This window comes from Ursus americanus, chromosome 2 (assembly GCF_024610735.1).
Source record: "Ursus americanus isolate L20-20 chromosome 2, mUrsAme1.1.p, whole genome shotgun sequence".
NCBI classification, from domain to species: Eukaryota; Metazoa; Chordata; class Mammalia; order Carnivora; family Ursidae; genus Ursus; species Ursus americanus.
The window spans coordinates 44,905,320-44,927,604 of NC_142128.1; the positions used below are offsets into that span (position 1 = coordinate 44,905,320).

The 22,285-nt window shown below is 54.2% G+C and overlaps 1 protein-coding gene across 1 annotated transcript; it reads right to left on the reverse strand.

The window, feature by feature from the left end:
• On the reverse strand, window positions 1-19,064 carry CFAP45 (cilia and flagella associated protein 45). Its single transcript, XM_045784284.2, is given in 11 exon segments — window positions 1-167; window positions 493-717; window positions 3,853-4,046; window positions 4,752-4,865; window positions 7,227-7,373; window positions 10,511-10,640; window positions 12,694-12,872; window positions 13,943-14,113; window positions 14,409-14,553; window positions 16,355-16,491; window positions 18,909-19,064. Coding segments are annotated over 11 exon segments (1,677 nt in total). The 3' UTR covers window positions 1-88.
• Between the last annotated feature and the right edge of the window lie 3,221 nt (window positions 19,065-22,285).

Genomic DNA, 22,285 nt, shown 5'->3' on the forward strand with positions numbered 1-22,285 from the left:
AATGTCTAGGTTAGCGGCAGTTACGGGCGCCCGGAGACTGGGCAGAAGCTGTCCCCTGCAGACATCCCTGGGGACACGGAGGGTCCCCTCAGTTCACAGAGGCGGCTGGCAGGATGTTAGCTTTGCGCTCAGCTTCAACGCAGTACTTCTCAGGAAGGCCGCTGGCTCTGCGGGGGGGACACGGGGCAGGTGTGAGGGGGGCATGAGACCGGAGAGGCGGCCGCAGGAAGCAGGAAACTGGGGGCCTGCACCCCCACCCCTGCTCCCACAATCCATCCCCCAAACACACTCCCCTCAAAGCTCTAGCCCCCTGCCTCGGAGTTCCCAGAGAGCCAGGCAGCCCGGGTCCCAGAGCCTTCAGCCGGAGCCCCCTTCAGAGGGCAACAGCCTGGGTGAGCCTCAAGTCAGGAGAAAGGGCTCTCCCAGAGCTCCTGCCACCGCCCTTCGTCCAGGGAGGGGGAGAGGAGGTGGGCCGCGGGGATTGCAGCACACCTCAGCTCTTCAATCTTTTTCTTCTTGATGTCATCAATGCGCTCACGCCGCTTCTGGGCCTCCTCTTTGAGGCGCCGGCCCTCCTCGAAGGTGGCAATGCGGTCCTGCGCCTGCTTCTGCTGGTTCTCGCGCACCTGGCGCCTGAGCTCGTTGGCGTGCCGTAAGCGCCCCGTGGCCTTTTTCTCCTCCTCCAGCCGCTCCTTCTCAATCTGCTCTCTCTGAGCCCTGGAGGAGGGACACCGGTTGCCAAATGGACTAGGCCGAGCTGGCCCAGCAAGGAGAGGCACTGGGCGAGCCTTCTGGAAGGGCTTCCCCAGGGGACGTGCTTCAGGGGGCTGTGGTCTCCCACCCTCTTCTGTGGCTCAGAGATCAGCCTCCAAGCTGCCCCCGTGCATGTCACCCCTCCCCGCAGCCGGGCCACGGGACTGCATGTCAGGGGCATGCTTAGAAGGGCCCCACGCTTGCTCTAGTGCTCTTCCGTCACTGTTTTGAAATTCTTAATACTTTCTGAACAAGGGATCCCACACTCTCAGTTTTCACCAGGCCCTGCAAATTACATAGCTGCCTATACTCAGGGTTTCACCCGCTGGAAGCTATTATTCCAACTCTTCTCTTTTGTGACGATGCACAGCTCCTCTCTAGCTGGTTCTAAGATATCCTTCTTTCTCTCTCTCCCTTCCTTCCTTCCCATGAACAATAATGACATTAACAAAACTGCAAAGGGGATGCTCAGAGGGGAAAAGTGCTGGTGTCGGTAACTCTAGCTCTCCTACTTGCTGGAAGAAGGAAGGAGTTGGCCCCTGACCTTCCAGCTCTCCGGATTCTCCATAGGAGCCTCTTTGCAAGGGGATTTTCATGGGCCCCAATATCCTAGAGAAAGCAGCCCATGTGGGCCAGACAGGAGCCAAAAAACCTCAAATGAAATGTATTCACATCTCAGGGGAACACTGAGCTCTGCCACTCTGAGCTGTCATCTTAGTTCTCTCTAGACATAACCAAAAACAATAACAACATGTAAAATCATCTTGGGCAGGGATTTCTCACCTGCTCCCTTCCCTGAGGGCACTGGTACCCCACAAATCTCCCAAAAGTCACTTACTCACGTCCCTCTGGCCAGCTGTCTCCCAGCCGCGTGAAACACCGGCATCATCTCAACTCTCGGGAACTCCTGCACACCTGCGGGCACCTCCCCCCCTGCACCTGCCACAGAGCCCCCCAGTCTGCAAGGAGACACCTATCAACTTCCTCACCCCTCTGCATTTAGACTCCAAACCCCAACCTCTCAGACACCTCCGTGATAGCAGGAAGACCCACCTCTTCGCCTTGCCCTCGTATTTTCCTATATAGAGAATGCTGTTCTTTTGTTTCATATCAGGCAAAACAGGCTGGAAACAGGAGCCTGCATGTGCCACTAGGGAGCCCCTGGGCTGCCAGGCAGTTGGAAATCTGAATGGGGAACAGCCTGGTCACTTTGCGGGGTTACGGCCGTAACTTGGAGCCTGGCTGCATTAGAACACCTGGGAGCTTCCAAAACCTGCTGCTTTCCCGGGGCCTCACCCGGACCAGTTACATCAGAATCTGTGCGGGTGGAGCCTGCCCGCAGGACTTTATGACAGCTCCGGGCGTTTCTAAGAGCCACCGGGTAGGGTAGGTCAGCTATCTCTGCTTAGTCAGTGAGCTGCCAGGCAAAGGCATCCCTCTTTCCAGAAGCAGGAAGCACATATAGAGGCCATCTACGAGGGCATGCTTTTGAAGTAGGAAAAGTCGGATTGCTGGCTCCGGCAGAGACACGCCCAGTGCTTGAAGACACCCGCCCTGGTGGTCACGTGGCCCTGGAGACACCAGGTCCAGATGCCAGCCTAGAACATCAGGTGAAGTTGAACATCTCCAAAGGCCTGGTCTCACTTTAATAACTGCCTAGTGCATATGCTTTGGGCAAACATAGCGAAGAAGGGACACATGGGTCAGCGGCAAAAGTAGGACCCTTAACTTCTTTCCATTAATATTTATTAGTGCCTGCTAAATGTAACACAGATGTCCAAGAGCATACAGGCCGGTGAAGGCGGACATCTGAAAGGTAGTCTGGAGCCCAGGGGCAGAATCTGTAGGGCCGTTAAGGCAGCTGCCACTTTCAGCAGGTTTCCAGAGATGGTGGCATGAGCCTTGAGGGCAGGAAAAGCCACAGAGCCAAAGGGGGCTGCAGCTAGTGGGGACAGGCTGGGGGCCCACAGTCCAGTAAAAGACCAGGAACCTGGCTCTGGCAAGGATGGAGATTCCTACACGTCTGCTCTGCCTCTGGCTAGGGGCCCTGGAGGGGGCCCAGGGCTGGTCTGGCATGGAAATACCTGGGGCCATGCCAGGGACTGAGAGCAGGTAGACCAGAAAGCTGGGCTGCACCACTGAATCTCCACTCCCCTGAGCATAATTTCTGTAATTTTGTATCCATACCTGCCATTCCAATTTTGTTTTGTTTTCCTTTGAAAGCTTCTGATCTTACAGATTCTGAACCAGAGCAAGAAAGGAGTCATTCCCAGTTAGTCCAAAACAGTTAGCACCAGGGGAACACCCCAGGGGCCGGGTCTTGCGGTGGCAGATCTGACTGATAGACGCCAGAGCAGCTGTGGCTGCTGGCAGCCCCGGGGGTGGACGTGGGGCGGGCAATGTGACAGATGTGAACACCTCACCTCCACTTATGGGTGGGAATTATCATTGAGCCAAAAGAGAACAAAAATAAAAGGATGAAGAGCTGGCAAGGCAGGCAAGACGGATAAATACAGGTGAGGTCCGTCCAAATATGAGTCTTCCACATCCTCCCACGTGACCGGGCAAGGACGGCGTTCTGTTCACCTCTAATATCTCCCAGGGCATCCAGCACAGATTCTTGGATTTACGTGCTTAATACATATTTACCAGATGAATGGCAAAGACCCCTGCCCCCAACCCAGGCTCTTCTCCAGTGACCTACAACCTTGGTGTTTGAAGTTCTCTCTGTCTCTTCTCAACCTCGCAGCTGCAGCTTCATCCCTAACTTGCAGGGCTATGGAGTCAGGGGAGGGCAGAGGGACCAGACATATACTTGTACTCACACCTTTAATCCTTCAGGACAAATAATTCCAGTAATACCCAATCCCTTAGATAACGTCCAGGTGCTATTCCCAAATCCCTGATCAGAAAATTCTTGGCTCTCAATTCTTCTCTTTACACATTTCAGCTGTCCATCTAGTTGGAAAGACTCCGCCATCCCAGGCAAGAAGAATGCACATCAGTGTGTGGACATGCCAGCAAGGTCCTCTCCACCCAGTAGGGGCCATCCCTGCCACAGCACAAGGAAAGGAAGCCAAGGTGCCCAGCCCCACCTACCGAAGAATCCTCTCGAACTCATCCCGGTCCCGTTGCACCTGAACGGCCAGAGAGTGCTCCTTGAAAGCCACCTGCTCCAGCCGGGTTTTGCGAAGTTTGGCCTCCGTCTCCACCTTCTTCTGTGCATTTTCCTTTTCCTTTCTGCGCCACTCCCTGTCGGCAACCTCCTGGTTGCGCTTGGCCCGCAAGGCATCCTGGGGAAGGAGAGGGTGGGGAGACCCGAGAGGGTGCATGCCGACCTTGGAACCGACCAGGCACTTAGGAAGACCCTGACTGCAGACTCTGACACAGCCTGCTTTGAGGAGTGCCATGAATTTCTCTGGCAGCAAGATCGTTGCAGGAAAGAGTACATGGAATCTTGTAGAACTTTCTGGTTGGAAGATATCCTGAGATGTCTTGGCTTGTCCTCCCCCACCACTGATCCCAGTTCTTTCCCTCCACCTCCAACAGCTCCAGGCAGTCTGAAGTCGCCTCTCATGTTAAAACTGCTAAGATGGAGATGCCTCAGTCCCTTCGGTGACATATTTCAGTGACAGTTACGGTCAAACGTTCTTTACATAGCAGCCAAAAACCTTCTCTTGATCCTTCAGCACATAAAGCCCTGCCCGGTCCTCGCTGCCACAGGCACTGAGGGCAGCCCACCCCTTCGCCCTCAGCCTGCTCAAGTCTAGGTAGCCTGCACCCCCTCTTCCGCACCTCTGTCCTTCAGGTCGGTTCTTTTTTTTTTTTTTTTTAATAATGATTTTTTATTATATTATGTTAGTCACCATACAGTACATCCCCGGTTTTCGATGTAAGGCTCGATGATTCATTAGTTGTGTCAGGTCAGTTCTGCAGGCTGTCAAGGGAATAGTTAAGGGAGCTGGGGAGGCCCAAGCAAGCCAAGGCCACGTAGGTACCTGCTCTGCCTGGTAATCCTGGGCCTTCTCCTGCATGGCTCTCAGACGGGCGATCTCCTTCTCTTTCTCCCTCCGTAGTCTCTCCTGCTCAGCCTCAAACTCTGCTTCTCGAGCCTGCCAGGAAGAAAAGGTCTTTTGGAACAGCTCCCCTTGCCCCAGCCTCGCAGAGAAACAAAGTCCCTGCCAGTCTGCCCAGGATCTCCCATATCACTCCCAGACTCTTTTCAAGGTAGGGCAAAATAACCAACAATGCCTGCAGAAAGTCAATTAGCATCGCAAATGCTTCATTGTTTACAAAATGCTCCCTCCTATGTGATCCCGGAGGACCCCTACATTTCAGGAGACCAGTATTGTAGATGAGGAAACTGGCATTCATTCAGATCAAGGGTCCTGCCCAAGATCAAGTGGCTCGTCAACTCATCCGAAGAGGATTTGAACACAGGTATCCCAAGCCCAGCCTTCACGCTCCTTCCACTGCATTGCAGACAACGTCTAAGCTGCAAGGCCACTGGGCCACATTTCTACGAGTAACAACTGGGGCACCCTGCCTGTCTTGTAAAGTGCAGCAGGTGGAAGTTATCTCATTAGTCCCTGGGCGAATGGCCAACAACACTTTGGGCCATCCCACTGCGGTTAGCAGATATGCAAGGAGTGAACCATCAAAGTTAGCTCCCTTTGCCACTTCTCTGGAAGAGCGGACATAGCCCTAAAATCTTCCCAAACCCAGCCTCCCAACTACCAGTCTTGGGTAGTCATAAGACTAATGGCTTGAGCTGGGTGGCCTTGTGACCCTCCCATAAAGAATGTTCCACAGCCATCGTTCTACCTGCCAGACTCCTGGGCAGCCCAGCAAGGTGCCTGCTTGGGAGCTTGGCACAGGTGGTTGTGTGTCAAAGCTGGCCTCCATTCCACCTCGCCCTAGACGGCAGGGCAGGGAACTCTGGAGGCTTCCACAATCAGTCTCTCCTCTGAGCTCTACAGGGGAAGTCCCGGCTGCAAGAGTAGAGACCCCCATGAGGTCAGGGACCGACTTGTGATGTACGCGGTACTTATGGCGGGGTGCGGGCCTGCCCAAGTGCCCAACCCCTTTGCAGGTTGCCGGCCTGTCCCAGCTCCTCCCACCAATGTCCTTTCCACATATGAAGACAAGCCCTAGTCTCAGAAATCTATAGTGACTCCTCCTCATTCCAGGCTTCCAGCTCTGCTCAAGGTCCGAGGTGTCCCCCAACAAGGCTCTCAGCTCCCTGTCTCCTCACCACCTCCTCTCTCACTGCAGCCCCACCGACTCGGCCACAGCCAGCCCACCTGCTCACCAGCTCCTACAGCTGAGCGGCTCCTTCCGGGGAAGTGGCAGCTGAGCTCCGCACAAAGCCCCCGGCATTATTCAGCCCAGTCCCATACTGGACACCCAGGGAAGCACCAGGATATTTTGAATCAGTCAGTGACGGCATTTACAAGGTGCTGTGATGGTTCAGCGAGACGCACAGTAAAGCACAGCCCAGAGCCGTGCACGTCTACGCACTCGACGAACGGCAGCTGGACGATGGTTCTTAGGCACCAACCACCCCCGTCCCCCGTCTTGTGTTCTTGCTCTGTTGCCTGCATCTCCCAGCATCCGGTAAGAAAGCCACAGCCAAAACATAAGCTTTGTTGAGCTTCATTTTCCGTGGTTTGCGTTCGGAGCATAGAGGCATATCAAAGATGCCTTGCCAGAGTGCACCCATCCCCTGCCTGTAGTCCCTACCAGAGAAGTACAATGTGCTCTCTGTCACCATGGAGCCTCGAAACTAGCGGGGGAGGCAGGACCCACACATGAAGAACTGAATAACCTTCCTGCCGCTGCCTTCAGTCCTTCCTTCTCCTTTTACGTAACCCCATGTTCACTCCCTCTCGGCTGGCCTTAGAAGCTCTCCTTGCCCTCCCTTCCTCCCTGACCCCAACCACTCCATTACCCAGCCTGACTCCCGAGTCAGTCCGTGTGGCGCGAGCGGCATCTCCCCATCACCGTGAGCGGTGTCGCTCTCGGTGCGTGCGTGCTTACAGTTTCCACAGCAGCGCTGGGAGAAGCTGTGCTCTCAGAGTCTGACCCCGGTACAGGATGCCCAATACAGAAATTCTCACAAGAAATTAATGGGGCAGGTGACCCACGATCACTGGGGTTGTAATTACGCTCTCCATGAGGAATCCATGAAAACTTTACCTTCCCCCATAGTTTTCATTTTCTTCCCGGCCTATACCTGGCCCTCATCCCACTTCTAATCAAAGGTGTTAACGAGGATATAACGCCCTAACTTGGGTGTCCCTTCAGTCCGCTCTCTATTAATGAACCAGTGGCAAGATGAAGAGGAGGAGGAACCAGGCCCTTGAACGAAAGTCATGAATTCTGGAACGGCCACATGGCTTCCTGTCATGAGTCCCCTAGATCCCAGACCTGCCGCTCCCCGCAGCCAGAAGTCCCAGGCATCAGAAACCTACCATCTTCTTCTTGGTGAACTCCATCACCATCTGGTCCGCCAGCTTCTCCTGAGCCAGCAGCTCGGCCTTCTGCTTCTGGTTCTCGTCATTAATGCGCTTAATCTCAGCTTGCATCTTGAGTTTTTGCTGGTGCCTCCGTTCCACGTCCTGCCGTCAGAAGAAAGAGAGCCTCCAAGTAGAAGGGGACACGACCCAGAGACACGGGGACAGAAGGACAGAGACACAGAGGCAGGGGCACGCGCACCACCTGCATGCCAGCTGCCGCCACTAGCTCTGGCAAAGCAGCTCTTGCAAGCGTCACCAATGACCCCTCGCAGCCAAATGGCCTCTTTGCAGTCTGCACCCACTTGGCTTGGTGGCAGCCCCAACTCGGATGATTTCTATACACTCTCAGGGAAGTGGAGGCTCTTAAAATTTTCCCCGGTGTCTCCCACATGTCATGCAAAGTCCTACCCATTGTTCCTGGTCTTTTCTCCTGCCTTCAATTTCCTTCTCTTCGTCAAACCCTAGCTTCTGGTCTCTATTCAATAGCAATGATTGAAATAATAATGAAGTATTGCCCTAATTGAGTCTTTTCTATTTGCTGGGCACTTTAGATAGCCTATCTCTGAAACCCAAATATATCCCCAAACCCTGACAGGTAGAACCTGTTATCTCTCTTGTGCAGATGAAAACACTGAGGCCCTGAACTTACTTGTTCAGGGCCATCAGGCTAACGAAATCCAGTGCCAGAATTTTGAGACCTGGTCTTTCTAAATTAAAGTTCCGATCTTCTCGGGAAGGTTGCCCCAACTTCCAGTTCTCTCTTCATTTCCGAATTCCCTCTGCACTTAAGATGGTGCCACACCTCCCGGGGTTTGGTTAGGCACTGCCTTGTAGGTCCCATTCATTCTTGGGTGTTCATCCTATCTCAGCCAGAGGATGGGAACCATGTCACACTTCCTGTCTTTCCTGGCAACACGTGTAGCCCACTGAGAGCAAAACAGCAAATACTCAATCAGCTAAAACAGGGAAAGGGGGAACCAAAGTGAGTGGCATGTAAGAAAAAGGGAAACACGGTAGACACAGAGAAAGACAATGAATGATGGAGGTCAGGGTACCAGTGTGACCCTGAGTGACAAGATCCCTTCTAAGGAAGGAGCCTGAGCCTTTCAAAGCCCCTGAAGATCAGAGCAAGCACATTCTCCGGTCCCAGTGTAGAATCTTGTGCAGCTGGCCTAAATACATCCTCCCACCAATCTCCAACCCTTTCCTTCAAATTCTTCCACCCAACAACTCCACCCCCACACACTGCTTCCAGCTCCCTCCATTCCTCAAAGGCTATGCCCCACCCAGCTCCTCCTCAGCCCAGCTTCTGCCCTGACTCATCCGAGACAACTCTGCTGGCTCTCCCCGAGCTTGACTCACAGCCACGTTCAGGCCTCCTGGGGCGCCTTCCGTACCAGATCGGCACGGCGCTGCCTGCCTCCCACCCGGCCTGTGGTGCGTGAGTCATGGCGGCCAGCATTCCCTCACTCTCCCCGTGCCTACCTCCTCACTCACCCCACTTTTCCCCACCTGGCCCAGTGACTCTCCGCTCCTTTTCCCCTTCTCCCTTTCTTCCTTTACCTTCTACCTGCTTCCCGCTAGATTTAGGCCTGCCGTTGGTACCGTGCGTTCTTTAATCCCATTGACCAGCACGGCGAGAAAACCTGCTGGATACTGACCTCGGACATCTATTTAATCACGTGTTGACTTACTTCTTTGCCTATTTATGTACTTTTCAGGTTGCTCTTTTTGTTTGTTCCACTCCCTTATCAAATCACTGGGAGATGACCACCCCATCATCCGTTCACGTGGGGGAAGAGGGGAAAAATTCAAGAATACATGTCCCACTAGTTAAATGACACCCTGAGGAAATAATCCAACAGAGCAGAAAAGGGAAACTCTTCAAGTCAACTGGCCCGGGTGCTTCAAAACACCAGTGCCGAAAGATGGAGGAAGGAAGGAACAAGAGAAGTCTTCTAGGTCAAAGCAGATGAAAGAGGCTTAAGTGAATGCAAGGCAGGGAGCTTGATCGGATCCTGGTTCGAAAACAAAGAAAACTGAAAACACGTTTTGGGAACAATCGGGAAATCTGAATGTGGATTAAGTGTTAGATGATATTACAGAAGCATCGGATTCCATTTTTGATGAGGGGATGAGATTTCAGTACTGATGACCGGTAAGGGGGCATCTCTGTTCTTCAGAGATGAGGGCTGAAGCATTTAGTCGCAAAGTGTCGAGATTATCTGCAACTCACTGACAAACAGTTTAACAGAAATTAGTGTATGCCCCCAAAAGAGACAAGCAACCAAGGCAGATTCACAGTCATGAATCGAGGTGAAGCATGGTTGTGTGTGATACAATTCTTTCAACTTGTCTGTGTGTATAAAAATTTTCGAAGGTAGGGGCGCCTGGGTGGCTCCGTCGTTAGGCGTCTGCCTTCGGCTCAGGGCGTGATCCTGGCGTTCCAGGATCGAGCCCCACGTCAGGCTCTTCCACTGGGAGCCTGCTTCTTCCTCTCCCACTCCCCCTGCTTGTGTTCCCTCTCTCACTGGCTGTCTCTCTCTCTGTCGAATGAATAAATAAAATAAAATAAATTTTTTTCAAAGGTAAAAAACTGAGGGGGGCAGGAGAATAAACACCCCAAAGGCTGGCTTTGCCCCCCACTGTGCGAGGGGCCCTTGTGTATTGCAATAGACGGGAGCAGGCAAACAGAAGAGGGTTGCTTTAAGTCTATTTGGTTTAGACAGGCATGTCATCATTTCTTTTGCAATGGATATGCCTACTAATTTTATCTAGACTAACAGGGAAAAAAGGTTTGGTTTCTCAACACAGTTAACCACACTCAGATGCTGTGTACTTGGAGTGCAGGAACAGCAGGGAGTCTGAGCCCAAGACAGGGCTAAGACATCAACAAAGTGTATCCCATCCCGAAATAGCTGCAGGAAGACTATAAAACATCCCTATGGTGATTTGTGCAATGCACATAGCTGTCTATTTCCTTTCTGTGTCCACGCCCATGGATGTGTTGGTCTCGGACCGCAGGCAGGCGCAGGGTCTGTCCAAGTCCCTGCTCATCCCCCGGTATGGCGCCACAGCCAGATGAGCGTTCAACACGGCCATAAAAGCTGAGGGCGATGGTGTTGCGAAATGAGCGTGTGCCTGGCAGAAAAATCAGTCCACACCCTGATACCCCCAAATCTTGGAGAGCTTTGCTGCTGTTGCTGGTGGAATTTGGCATTATCTGTCCGGCCTGTTACCCTCAGATCGTCCTCCTGGAGCTGTTCCATGTACTCCAGCATCTGCCCCTTCTCCTGCTCCCGCTGCTCGGCAAGCAGCGACCGCTCCTCCTGGTTCTTTTCCATCTGTTCCACAATGTGCCGTCTTCCTCTAGGAGTGAACAGTACCGCAGGGCCTTAGAAACCCACATCCACGTTTCTCTGCTGCAACCTCCACCCAAATCACCCCCAAAATGGGAGGTGTCCAGGGACAATTGGACAAGCGCCCCCTACACATCGCTACTCTTCATGAGCCCAGACCAAAGTCCTTCTCATGTGTCGAGTGTCATGAGAAGGCTGCCCTCTCCTCTTCCAAGCTCCCCTTCTTGAGATTCCCCTTCTTCATTAGTTTGCCCAAGAGTGCACCCTACATATGCACCCCACCTTCTGCCTTTCGTGTGTCTAGAGCTTCTGAAATCCTACCACCTCCCAAGCCCCCCCAGAGCAATCACGGGGAGCTAGCCTCCCATGCCAGCTTCACAGTTAGAAAGCCCGGGGCCTGGGGCGCCTAGGTGGCACAGTGGTTGAGCGTCTGCCTTTGGCTCAGGGCGTGATCCCGGCGTTCTGGGTTCGAGCCCCACATCGGGCTCCTCCGCTGGGAGCCTGCTTCTTCCTCTCCCACTCCCCCTGCTTGTGTTCCCTCTCTCGCTGGCTGTCTCTGTCAAATAAATAAATAAAATCTTAAAAAAAAAAAAAAAAGCCCGGGGCCTCTCCTTCCTCCGGTGCTTCTGCCGGCACCCAGCGTGTCCTTATCCCCCCCCACCTCCCACACCCCTTCGTTAGCTATCTTAGGCCCTATCTCACATGCCACGGCTTTGCCACTGCGGGTGGAAGGGCTGGGTCTGAACAAGCCTCTCCACTCAGCGATGCCCTTACTCAACACTGAAAAGCAGAGGACCCAGAGTCTACAATCAGTGCTGTTGCAGTGACTCCCTATGTGCTGTCGGGATGACAATAAACTCAGAAGCATCCAGACCCCATGATGTATGAGTAAAGGCTGGGAGAATGAGAGAAGACACAGGTTAGGGTAAGAATCGAGAGGAAGGACAATGAGATTCCCATTCAGGTGGAGCACTTGAATGGCTTCATGACTCCAGATGAAATACACAGGAGGAATGAGTAAAAGAGTTACATGGAAGCAGGCTGGGGCTCAATATAAGGACCAGCTCAGATCATTAGAGTGGCCTAATGAGGCAGAGATTTTTCTTTAATTGGAGCTATTTATGCAGAAGATGAAGAGCCACTTAGCCATTAAGTCCACATTTACAGGGAGTCTACTACAGTCGAGCAGGTGCCTCCTGGAAGTACAGAGATGGATGGCTCGAGAGCACAGAATCAGAGGGGGAGAGAGCAGAGCCAGTCAGTGTGGTTCAAGGTCACTCTCACATGATATGGTTGATGTTCTCGGTCTGGGACGCTGTGGTTCTAGAATTTACTTGTTCCGGTAAATCTACTTGTGCTTTTGGTAAATTTACCTGTCTGGTAAATTTGGTAAATAACTTGCCTGCTCGGGTAAATTTACTTGTCCTTTTCTGCAAAAGGAAGGGGACTGAATTTATCACCCTCACATGTGTTACATGCCTGCTACACGCCAGTCTACTGGGTCCAGGAGCTACAGAAATGAACTAAGACAGGAATGCTGTCCTCCATGAGTGCGTAGTCTGGGGAGGGCCAGAGAGCCCCATGTGAGAAGCCATGTGCTGGAGTATAAACACGGCGTCGCGGGGCGCAGAGAACGGAGCCCCCGAGCCTGCCTGTGGAAGGCAGAGGGCTTTCTGGAGGAGGTGACTGCAAAGCCACGCACTAAAAGAAGAGAAAGTGTTTTCCAGGGGAAAAGGAAAGAAAAGAGTATTCAAAGCAGAAGGGACAACAAAAGCATAAACCGTGAGGAGTGCAGGCGTGCTGGGGGGGCGGTGAAGTGTGGAAGGGACAGCAGGAACAAGTGGGAAATGAGGCTGCGTTGGGGCCAAATTGTGAAGCACCTGTTAGGATCAGAGGACTCAGCTTGGAGAAGCTCTGTGGTCCTATGAATCCCTTCATAAGGTTTTGAGATCATAACAGATGGTGGTAATGACCATTTCTCTTCTCTACCCTCTTGGCAAAGCTACTGGGACCTAAAGACCCATGGAAATGACGGGAGGGAGATGCCAAAACCTCCGCTTTACCGGATTCTTTCCTCCCTCCTCTTCCGGTCCAGCTCCTCCTGCCGTTGAATGGATTTCTGCCGTTCCACCTCCATCATCTGATCCAAGCGCTTCTCCTCTGCATCCAACTCTCTTTGAATCAGCTGCTTCTCCAGGATTTGGGCATCCCGGATGGCATGGCACTTGGCATTGAGGATGATCTGGGGGGGGATGACACAGTGGCACCAGGTCTAGGCACAAGGATGGGGAGGGATACACCACGGGGTGTGGAAGCTGGAGGGGAGAAATGGGAGCAGGGTACCGAGTGTGCTGGACACGCACACAGCCACGCACAGGTGGGGGGAGCAAGAGCATTCTTATGCTCCCCTCTCCTGAGTACAGCTCTACGCTAACACTTCCTGGGCTCCTACAAAGTGCTCGTCTGTGCAAGGAGAAGCTGCAATAGTACCTTTCAGGGTATTGGGTCTTCGTGTTTTGGGGGCCATGGATCACTCCTTGAGAATATGAGGAAAGCAATGGACTCTGTCCTCCTTAAGATTCACTTACATACATACACACACATAAAATTTCCATAAAACTTCAGAGGCCCAAGGCCCCCCTTAGGGACCCATGAACCCCAACATTAGACCCTCTGTTCTACTTCTCACAGAAACTAAAACCCTCATGCCGAGGCCAAGCCACTAGATTTCTAAGCTAGAAGAGCCCAACATGACACATCAGGTGACAGCCATCCGTAAGAACCACCAAGTGAAAGCTCTGGAAAATTAAGAGGAGGCATGAGGGCAGATCAACCCCGGAGAGAAGGCAGAGATGACGGGGTGGGGAGTCAGTGTGCTCATTTGCTTGGGAAGTGAACCATATGCAAATGACAAATCCACCGAGCCTCTGGTCTTCACGCTCTCAGCTAAAGGAAGCACTTTGGGAGCTTTGCAAGAAGCCAGTTCCCGGCAGGAGAGACACAGAGGGCAGGTCCACACTTCGCAAAGCTCAGCTCAGGCCCCAATCACCCTGCTAAGTAGTTTTACCATTCTCGTTTGACACATGAAGTGAGGCCCAGGGCGGGTGAGTGACTTGCTGAAGGTCACACAGCACGCATGTGACAAGGCCAGTCCTCCCTCTGACCACAGCAACCCCCCTCTCCACCAGCCCCTCACCTGTCCCCCCCTCCTTGCCCCAAGTCTGTCAGGAGCCAAGGCCGTCAGAGCCTAAGAAGAGGGAAGGGGAGTGGCCGCGAGTCGGCAGAGGAGGGAGGAAGGAAGGAAGTCCGCACCTTGCTCATGTCCTTGAGCTCCTCCTCCTGCTCCAAGCGCAAATTGTTGGCTCTCTGCAGGAGGTTCTGGGCCCGCTCTTTGGCCTCCTCCTCTAGGTCACTGAGCTTCTCGCTCTTTCTCCACACCATTTCCTTCTGCTTCATGATCTTCTTGCGCTTGGTCACTGCATCCTGCAGGACACAGTCTGATCAGTGGGGGACCGCCCTGGGCGCTGGCCATGCTACCACGGGCCACCCAGAAGGACCCCCAAGGTGGCTTCGCCCGTCATGCTAGCAGAACCCAGATGTTTCTCGGCCCAGCTTCGTCCTCACCCCTGCCCTGCGCCCCAGCTGCTCCCACGCCTGGTGTCCATCCTAGCGCGTCTCTGGTCTCCATGAAGCACACACTCACGCCTCCTTCCGGGGCCCCCAGACTAGAGCGCCCCCCTCCCATCCGCAGAGATCAGGGCTCGGGGAGGGCAGCTACCACGATGGCCTCCTTCTCCTTCTTGAAGGCCTGCTCCCTGGCCTCGAGCTCTTCTCTGGTCAGGACGTGGGATGCCCATTTGATGCGCTCAAACTCCTCGGGGCTCATGATGAGGGATTCCCCAGAGGGATCCTTGGCGGGAACGCTGCCCCAGGGGATGAACAGTCAGTGGGGAGGAGCAAGGAGGCCCTCGGCACCGCGATGCTGGTGCTCGGCCTCCCGCCCCTCCCTCATCACTGCCAGCACCCCACAATGCCACCCCGAAGGCAGGAGAGACCGCCCGCTGCATCACGGGCCCACTAGGGAGAAGGGGTCCCAGGTGAGGGGCGGGCCAAACAGAGACATTTTAAGGGCTTTTGCTAAAAGGTCTAGCGTGCATGTCACCTTCTCTGCGCAGCCTTCAGAGAACCTGTCCTCCATCCCCCCAGCAGGCCGAAAGGCCACCCCGCTCTACTCTAACGGACTGGGCTGTGCCCCCCACCCCCAGGCACGGCCCATGTGCGGGACCACAGGCTCCGCCAGGACACAGCCTCTGCCGACCCCGCTGGCCGCCTAGCCCCCGCGCGGCGCTGGGCCCAGAGGGAGAGCTCAAAACAACGCTGGTGAACCGGACTTTAAAAATAGCTTATTCCTCCAGGATGACATAGAAAGGGCAGGGGGGACGCCAGACAAGGTTGAAACTGATGCCGTGAGAAGCCTAAGCATCCCTGTCCATCCGGCCCAGAGAGAAGCTTTGAACCCTAAATATTAATTAAAATCTCTGATCAACAACAGTCAGCGGCACGTCCGTGGACCCCTCCTCCTAGCCGCCCAGCACACTCAACAAACCAATAGCTAATTATAATGATTACAAACAAATGACAGACACTGAAGGAGGCGGCGGGAGCAGCAGGGCCGGGAATAAAGCTGCTTCTGGGTGAGGCCGTTTAACAGGGACACGGCAACAAGACGCAGACCGTGCGAGGCAGGAAGTGAAACCTCACCTCATAAAACGTGTGTGTGTGTGTGTGTGTGTGTGTGTGTGTGTGTGTGTGTGTGTGTGTGTTGGGGGGGGCAGTCTAGGAGGAGGACCGAATTTGTGAGTGGACGTGGGGCTTGGCCCGGGACCTGGAATGACCAGGACTGACCTCAAGCTTGCAGGAACAGAACACTCCAAGAAGGAACCCTTCCTCTGCCCCCAAGTGGCTGCAGGACAGCAGACCATGAATGGCCATTCCCCGCAGGGCTGACCAGACCTCGCTCCTGGGGCCGTGTCCCAGCCATGCAGCCGTGCTACCCCAGCTCGCGACACAGGCGGCACTTCTGGGAGTTCAAGTTCTCCACAGGCGGAGCCAGAGTTGGGAGGATGGTTTCCAAGAGTGCAGCTAAGCACCCCCCGCCGCCCCCAGCGACAGCTCAGTTCCCACTGCTGAGCTACAGGCCTAACCCACAGGGGCGCCGAGCAGGGGGGCAGCTGCAGTCAGGAAGCCATGCTGAGCCAGTCCCAAAGGAACCCGAGAGCCCCGGGGAATTTCCTCTTCTGGCCTCAGAGCCTGGGAAGAAGCCAGGGGCTGTTAGCATCTGGTCAGTTTCCATTTACTTCAGATTCTTGGTGCCGCCAAAAGGCGTTGAGTCATCTGGACCATTTCCCTTTACCAAGAGCACTAAGGGGGGCTCGGAGCAGACCCACCCAGCACGGCCCCTCCTGCAGTGCCATGGGTCCCACCACAGCCAGGCGACGGGGAAGAGGAAGAGAAGCTGGGGAACGAAGGCAAAGGCAAGAATCAATACAACAGGGGGAGAAACAAGAGAGGCCAAGATGCCGAGGAAGGAGAGCTAGGAACCGAACAGGGGAGAGGAGTAGGACAGAAGCCGGGCTGGACCAGACATCCCCTCTCCCTGCACATGTCCTCAGCAGAACTGCAGGCTGCGACGGGAAGGCAGGGCACTGCGCCCTGGGTACTCACAGGAGTTCCCGGACCATGTCCCGGGTGACGAGCTGGATGGTCTCCGGCTTGTTTTCCAAGCCCAGGGCAGTGAGAGTCTTCCGAATGGCATGCTTATCTCGAAGGAGCACGATGGGGCTGTCGCTCGGGGCCAGAGGCTGTGGGTCAGGAAGGGCAACTTAGAAGCCGGTCAGCCCATGTCCTGCGGCCAGTGCCAGCTTCTTCAAGGGCAGACTTCCCCTCTTCACCCCACCCAGTGGCAGAGAAAGCTGCTGGGGGCCCAGATCGCGGGACCACCAAGAGTTTCCAGGGCACGGTGCTCTGCGCTTGAATCTGGCTCGCATGCGTTCTTACCGACCAGCTCCTCTGAGAACAAGGCCTCCTTCCCATGTCTTGTGCAAATACTCCTGGATGGATGGGAAGAGGAGCTGCTAAAACCATCAGGAATGAAAATCTGGGGTCTCTCCTTTCTCCTCCCTCCATGATTTATGAAAGAAGAAACAATGATCTCTCTTGGACCACATTGTGGTTTGAGATAATACAATTCGTTACAGACTCATCCAATCTATGATATTCGGAATTTTTAATCCTTCCTTATGATTAATTTACTTTGGTCCCCCAAAAAAAATCATATGGAGGAGGTGAGAAATGGCCAAATGGCCTGGTGGAGACCCGCCCTCACATGGAATGTGGTGAGGAAGTCAGGGAGTCAGAATTAGCAGGAATACATATTAAATGCATGATTTTTTTTCAAAATACTCTGACCGTGAAGGAGTCAGATAATAAGAAAATGAAACCACTTATTTCAGGAAAATGTTGAACACAGGAGAGAGTTTCGTTTGTTATGAATGCAGTGACGGTGATCCCACGTGGAGGCCTGAGCCGGCCTCTGTGGAGGTCCTTCCGGGGCTGAGCTCCCTTGGCACGGACCGTCCCCAGAGTGCTGCTGCCATCTTCTGTCCACCTGCTCCAAAGGGCGCGATTCAGGCGCGCCACAGACCACTTCTGCCCCCTACCGCCGGCTGAGAGACTTCTGACTCCCCCAGCAAGGAGACCAAGGAAAGGGCCAGGAACAGGCATTTCTCTGACGGCCCCTCCCAGGAGCCGGCTGGGGGACTCCTGGAGAACTCTGCCATTTCCAAACCTTCATCACCCATCACCCCAGGGGCCAAACACAAAACCTGTCTGTAAGTCAAGGTGCGTCCCTTCGATTCTTTCCCTGTCGATAGAAAACCCGATGCAGACAGGGGTCTTCCAAATGGAGAAAGGTGGGGCGCCCGGGGCGGGGGGGGGGGGGGGGTTGGTGCTCAGCCGGTGAAGTGTCTGACTTCAGCTCAGGTCATGATCCCAGGGTCCTGGGATCAAGTCCCACATCGGGCTGCCTGCTCAGTCGGGAGCCCGCTTCTCCCTTTGTGTGTACTCTCTCACTTTCTCAAGTAAATAAAATCTTGGAAGGAAGGAAGGAAGGAAGGAAGGAAGGAAGGAAGGAAGGAAGGAAGGAAGGAAGGAAGGAAAGAAGGAAGGAAGAGGGAGAGAAAGAAAAAAGAAAAAAATAAATGGAGAAAGGTGCCTGTCTTAAACCCTCTGGAAAGTCCTGTTTGTTTGTTTAAAGATTTATTTATTTACTTGAGAGAGAGAGTGAGTAGCCGGGCAAGTGGAGGAGGGGCAGAGGCAGCAGGAGAAAGAATCCCCAAGCAGACTCCCCACGGATTGCAGATCACAGAGCTGGGGGTGGGGAGGTGGGGAGGTGGGCTCGATCTCACACCCCTGAGATCAGACCAGAGCTGAAACCAGGAGTCAGACACCCCTGGAAAGTTCTTTTTGGTTCACAGTGAGGACAGCGAGGAGTACAGACATCCACTGGGCTCGGGCCACCTGCCCACTGCACAGGTGTTCACACCAGCACTCACACCGCTCTTGGCATCTTTCCTGTCCTTTTCTCTGTCCCTCTGTCTCTCTATCTCTCGCTGCCCTTTCTCCGTGTCCCATTCTCCTTCTGACCTTGCCTCTCTTCCTTCTCACCTGCTGCACTTCCCGTGTACCAAGAGTACTCCAAGCCACGCTCCAGCTAGCTCTCCTTCTCCGCACGGGAGAAGCTGCCGGCCTTGCAGTGGGGACGACACCTGCACATGGAGACCTGCTCGGGGTTCCCAAAGCTAATGAACCCTGCCAGTTGAGCAGCTGGGAGAGGAGGTTCTGCGGTTTTCTCTAATGCTGTTCTTGGATGGAGGGGCACTATGTCGCCCCGGGGCTGCAAGCTCGGTCCGTGGCCCTCCCACGTCTTCATCCTGGGGCACTCACTGGGCGATGATCTGCTCTCAGCAGCAGGGCCCTCCTCGACATTACAACAGATTTTAAATGCAGAGCAGATGTGAAGATTGCAGGGGTGGAGGGAGCCAGGTGCTCCTGTTCACAGGGGCCCCACCAGATGCCAGCATCCGGCTGCTCGGATGTCCCTCTGTGAGTCACCTGGGAGAGGGGACGGTTTGCCCAGTGCTGGCTTCATCCTGACCAACACCAGTCTGGGTCACCGCCTCCAGGGGCCAGCTACCTGAAGGGGCTGGGTGAGGGTTACCTTGACCCCTCCGAAGAGGCTCTCATCCACCTCGGAGCTCACAGCTTTGGTCCGATAGCGAGTCCTATTCCTCGACCTGTTGGAAGTGGTGGAAGAGGAGCTCAGGACACCAGTGGTGCTTAGCGGCTGCAGAGAGAGGCAGAAAGTTCAGGTCATCAGTACCGAGTTCTCGGCTGGACCCTGGGCAAGGTAAACACTTCGCCAGCCCAAGCTTGGGAGAAGCGGGTGGGCATGTGGGGAAACCACCGAGGGAAAGCACCGGCTAAGCCCTAAAATGTAGAGACACCCCGCAGAAGCAGGGGTTCGTCGGGGCAGGAGCATTTCCTCATCCCCGGGCTGAAATCGGCCAGGTCATCGTGTGGTACAGAAGGACAAAGAAGGAAGTGGGGATGGCAAGAGGATGATGTCATTGTCATCCTGGTCCCCATTTCCCATAAGGACACTCTCTTGTGAGGCCATCTGGGCTGCCTCCCCAGAAAGGTAGCATCCTGTCCACCTCCAAGCCTCTCAGCCTGAGCTCGGAGCCCCCTTTCACGACTATCGCCACTATCTGACCTCCTCCGTGTCCCCACAAGCTCGCAAGGTAATGGTGGGGACAGAGGACATTGCGGATGGAAAAGCACTTTCCCGCTACTTGGCACAAAGTTCAGTGGATGAAAGCTGAGTGATTGCTTCACGGTGCCCACTGGTGGCTTTCACTCCTGGGACCCCTAAAGCGCGCACCAGTCCGCTCTTAACCAGCCAGCGTCTTCCTATATCGGGAGAATTCCTCATCTAATGAGTTGAGATAAGGCCCTCTCCGACAATAGACGCTAAAAACGGCAGCTATGTGCCTTCTGAGCCTGGGCAACGGGCCTCGGCTTCACCAGTCCAATCCCCTGAGCCGCAGAACGGAGGGGAGCTGGTGGTGCCAGGAGAGCCAAGAGGAGCTCTGGCTGAGGCGGCGTGGCGGCTGGCCGGCGTCTGGGGCCGTGCTGGGCGTGCCACGGGGCAGCCAGGGCCCTTACCTGGTCTGGCTTGTGATTTTGGCCCCAGTTCCAGCTGCAGTGCCTCCCTTGGTCCCTATTTTCCCGCATAGTTTCCCAGCCGGGGAGCTCTCCAAAATCCCCCCCCCCCAATATGCCTTCGTACTGAAGTCAGAGTCCTGGCTCTGTTGCCTACCACCGCCAACACTAACACAACCTCCACTCCCAAAGCCCAGCTCAGCCCCGAGATGAGTGTCTCCAGGAGGTGACTTCCGCGAGGACTGCGGGGCAGCGCCGGCCTTACTCTAACGCTGGTCCAAATCTCCCTTTGGAAGAGCCAACCTGTCCCCTGGCGGCATGAGCTACTCACTTTGGGTCTCCCAAGCCTGGGAATCAGCAGCGGTCAAGAGGACAGTATAGACAGGGCAATGGACCCTGTCGTTCCAGGTCACTAAGCCCTGGACAGTGTGTTCTGAAAGCTCGCTCCCCTCCGCCCAGACCAACCAGGCTCCCCGGCACCCGCTCCACATGCATGAGTCTTCCCCCTAAATCAGGCAGTTAGTCTCCAGCAAGCGCTGCTGCTCCGGCCCTTCCGCTCACTGCCGGGCCCAGCCAGCAAGAGGCTTGGGGGCGGGGGGCTCCCTTTCCAGCCTCAGGCAGCCCCGATAGAGAGGAGCAGGAAAGCTTGGATTTATTAAGAGGTAAATGTAGCGGCCCCAAGGATGTCTAACAACAGACTCTAAGGGTTATTATATGGCTGGTGGTGAGCTACTGCTTCCCTTTCCACCAAAAATAGAATCAGAGGAAATGAAATGAACCTGCAGTAGGTGGGACTGAAGGAAAGCATCGGGAGGGAAAAGGTGGAAGATTCCGGGTCAGCAGGGATCGTGTGAGTTCTGTCTCTAAGTAAGGAAAAAGGTGTGGTGCCTGGCACATCGGAGGAGCTCGACATGCACTTGATGAAGCACCAATGAATGAAACCAAGCAAGGTGACCTCTCGAGGGCCGCAGGCCAGCTTGAGGGGGGAGCTTTCCCCAGAACACGCCTGACTCCAGGCCACTCCCCGACTCCGCATTTTCCAAATCACTGTGGAAAAGAACGTAGTGACAGGGCTTTAGAAGACAGATGGAAAGTATTATTACTATTTTTGCGTGTGTTCTGTTTCTTTTCAAGGGCTCCTGCAGGTTTGCCCTTTGCTCAGGTGTCCACCGCACGACAGGCTCCCCAGGGCTGAGACCCCGTCGCCTCTTTCCTGCACCCTTGGCACCCAGGTCAAGAGGAAACCACTCAAAAGATACTCCACGGCCAGAGCCTAGAAGTCAGAACAGAGGAAGGAAAAGGCATGACCACAGAGAAGCGGCGGCCGGGCAGGGCAGAGGGAAGCACTGAGCTCTCTAGGGCTGGGTGGCTGAGAAACCTCACTGGGGAAGTGCTGACTTTGAAGCCACAAGCCACGCACCACGGTTAGGACCTCGACTTCAGCCAAAAGCAACAAGAAGGATTAGGGAGGTCACTGTGTAACAGCCTCGAAAAAATGAAGAACCAAGCAGAAATGGAAAGTTGGATCCCTCTTTTGGCCAGAGACAGTAGCCAAGAGGTTCTTTCAGGAAGGGAAGGGCTGGTTTGACTTCTTGCATGACCAAATAAATATCCCCAAGAGGGTGAGCGGTGCCCAGAGACAAGCCCGTCCAGTCCCTAGTTCCACTGGCGAAGATGAGGAGGGGGACAGATAAAGATGCCAGCCCTGTTTTGATGTTTTCATCTTGCTGACCCAGCTGACTCCCTCTCTTCAAATACCCTCCCACCCCAGGACCACAGGAATTTGGCCACTGCTAGGAATTTGGGGAGAGACTCCGATGCCGAAAGATTAGCTGGTCATTCGGATGATTTTCACTTTGTCATTGATATAGGACAATCTCCATAATATATTAAGGTTAGAAGAAAGCAGATTAGAAGACACATGTATTTCCTGCAGAAATGTCTGAAGGGTATGTACCCTGAGTGCGTATTAAAAGAACATTCACCAAAAAATGTTGAACAGAAATTTTGGGTGAATATTATCATCTTCAGATGGTTCTCGCAGTGAATACTTTTCTGCGATTGAGTAGGTAACTATTTTTGTAGGTAACACACTATTTATTTGAAAACAAAACTTAGCCGTGGGGCTGGTGGCTGACTCTGAACACAGAAGGGTGTACCCCTTAAACACGGCAGCCTCGGATGTCCCTGATCCAGTAAGTTCCGCTCCAGTCCGGGTGCAGGGTGGGTGTGGACAGCTGTGGAGTTCCCCTGACGGAACCGTAACACCTGTCAACCAAGCCAAGACCTTCCTAGGCGTCCTCTTCACCCTGACATCCCGTTCTCCATTTGCATACAGGTTCATCACGGGCCAGCAAAGGCAGGCTTCCAGCT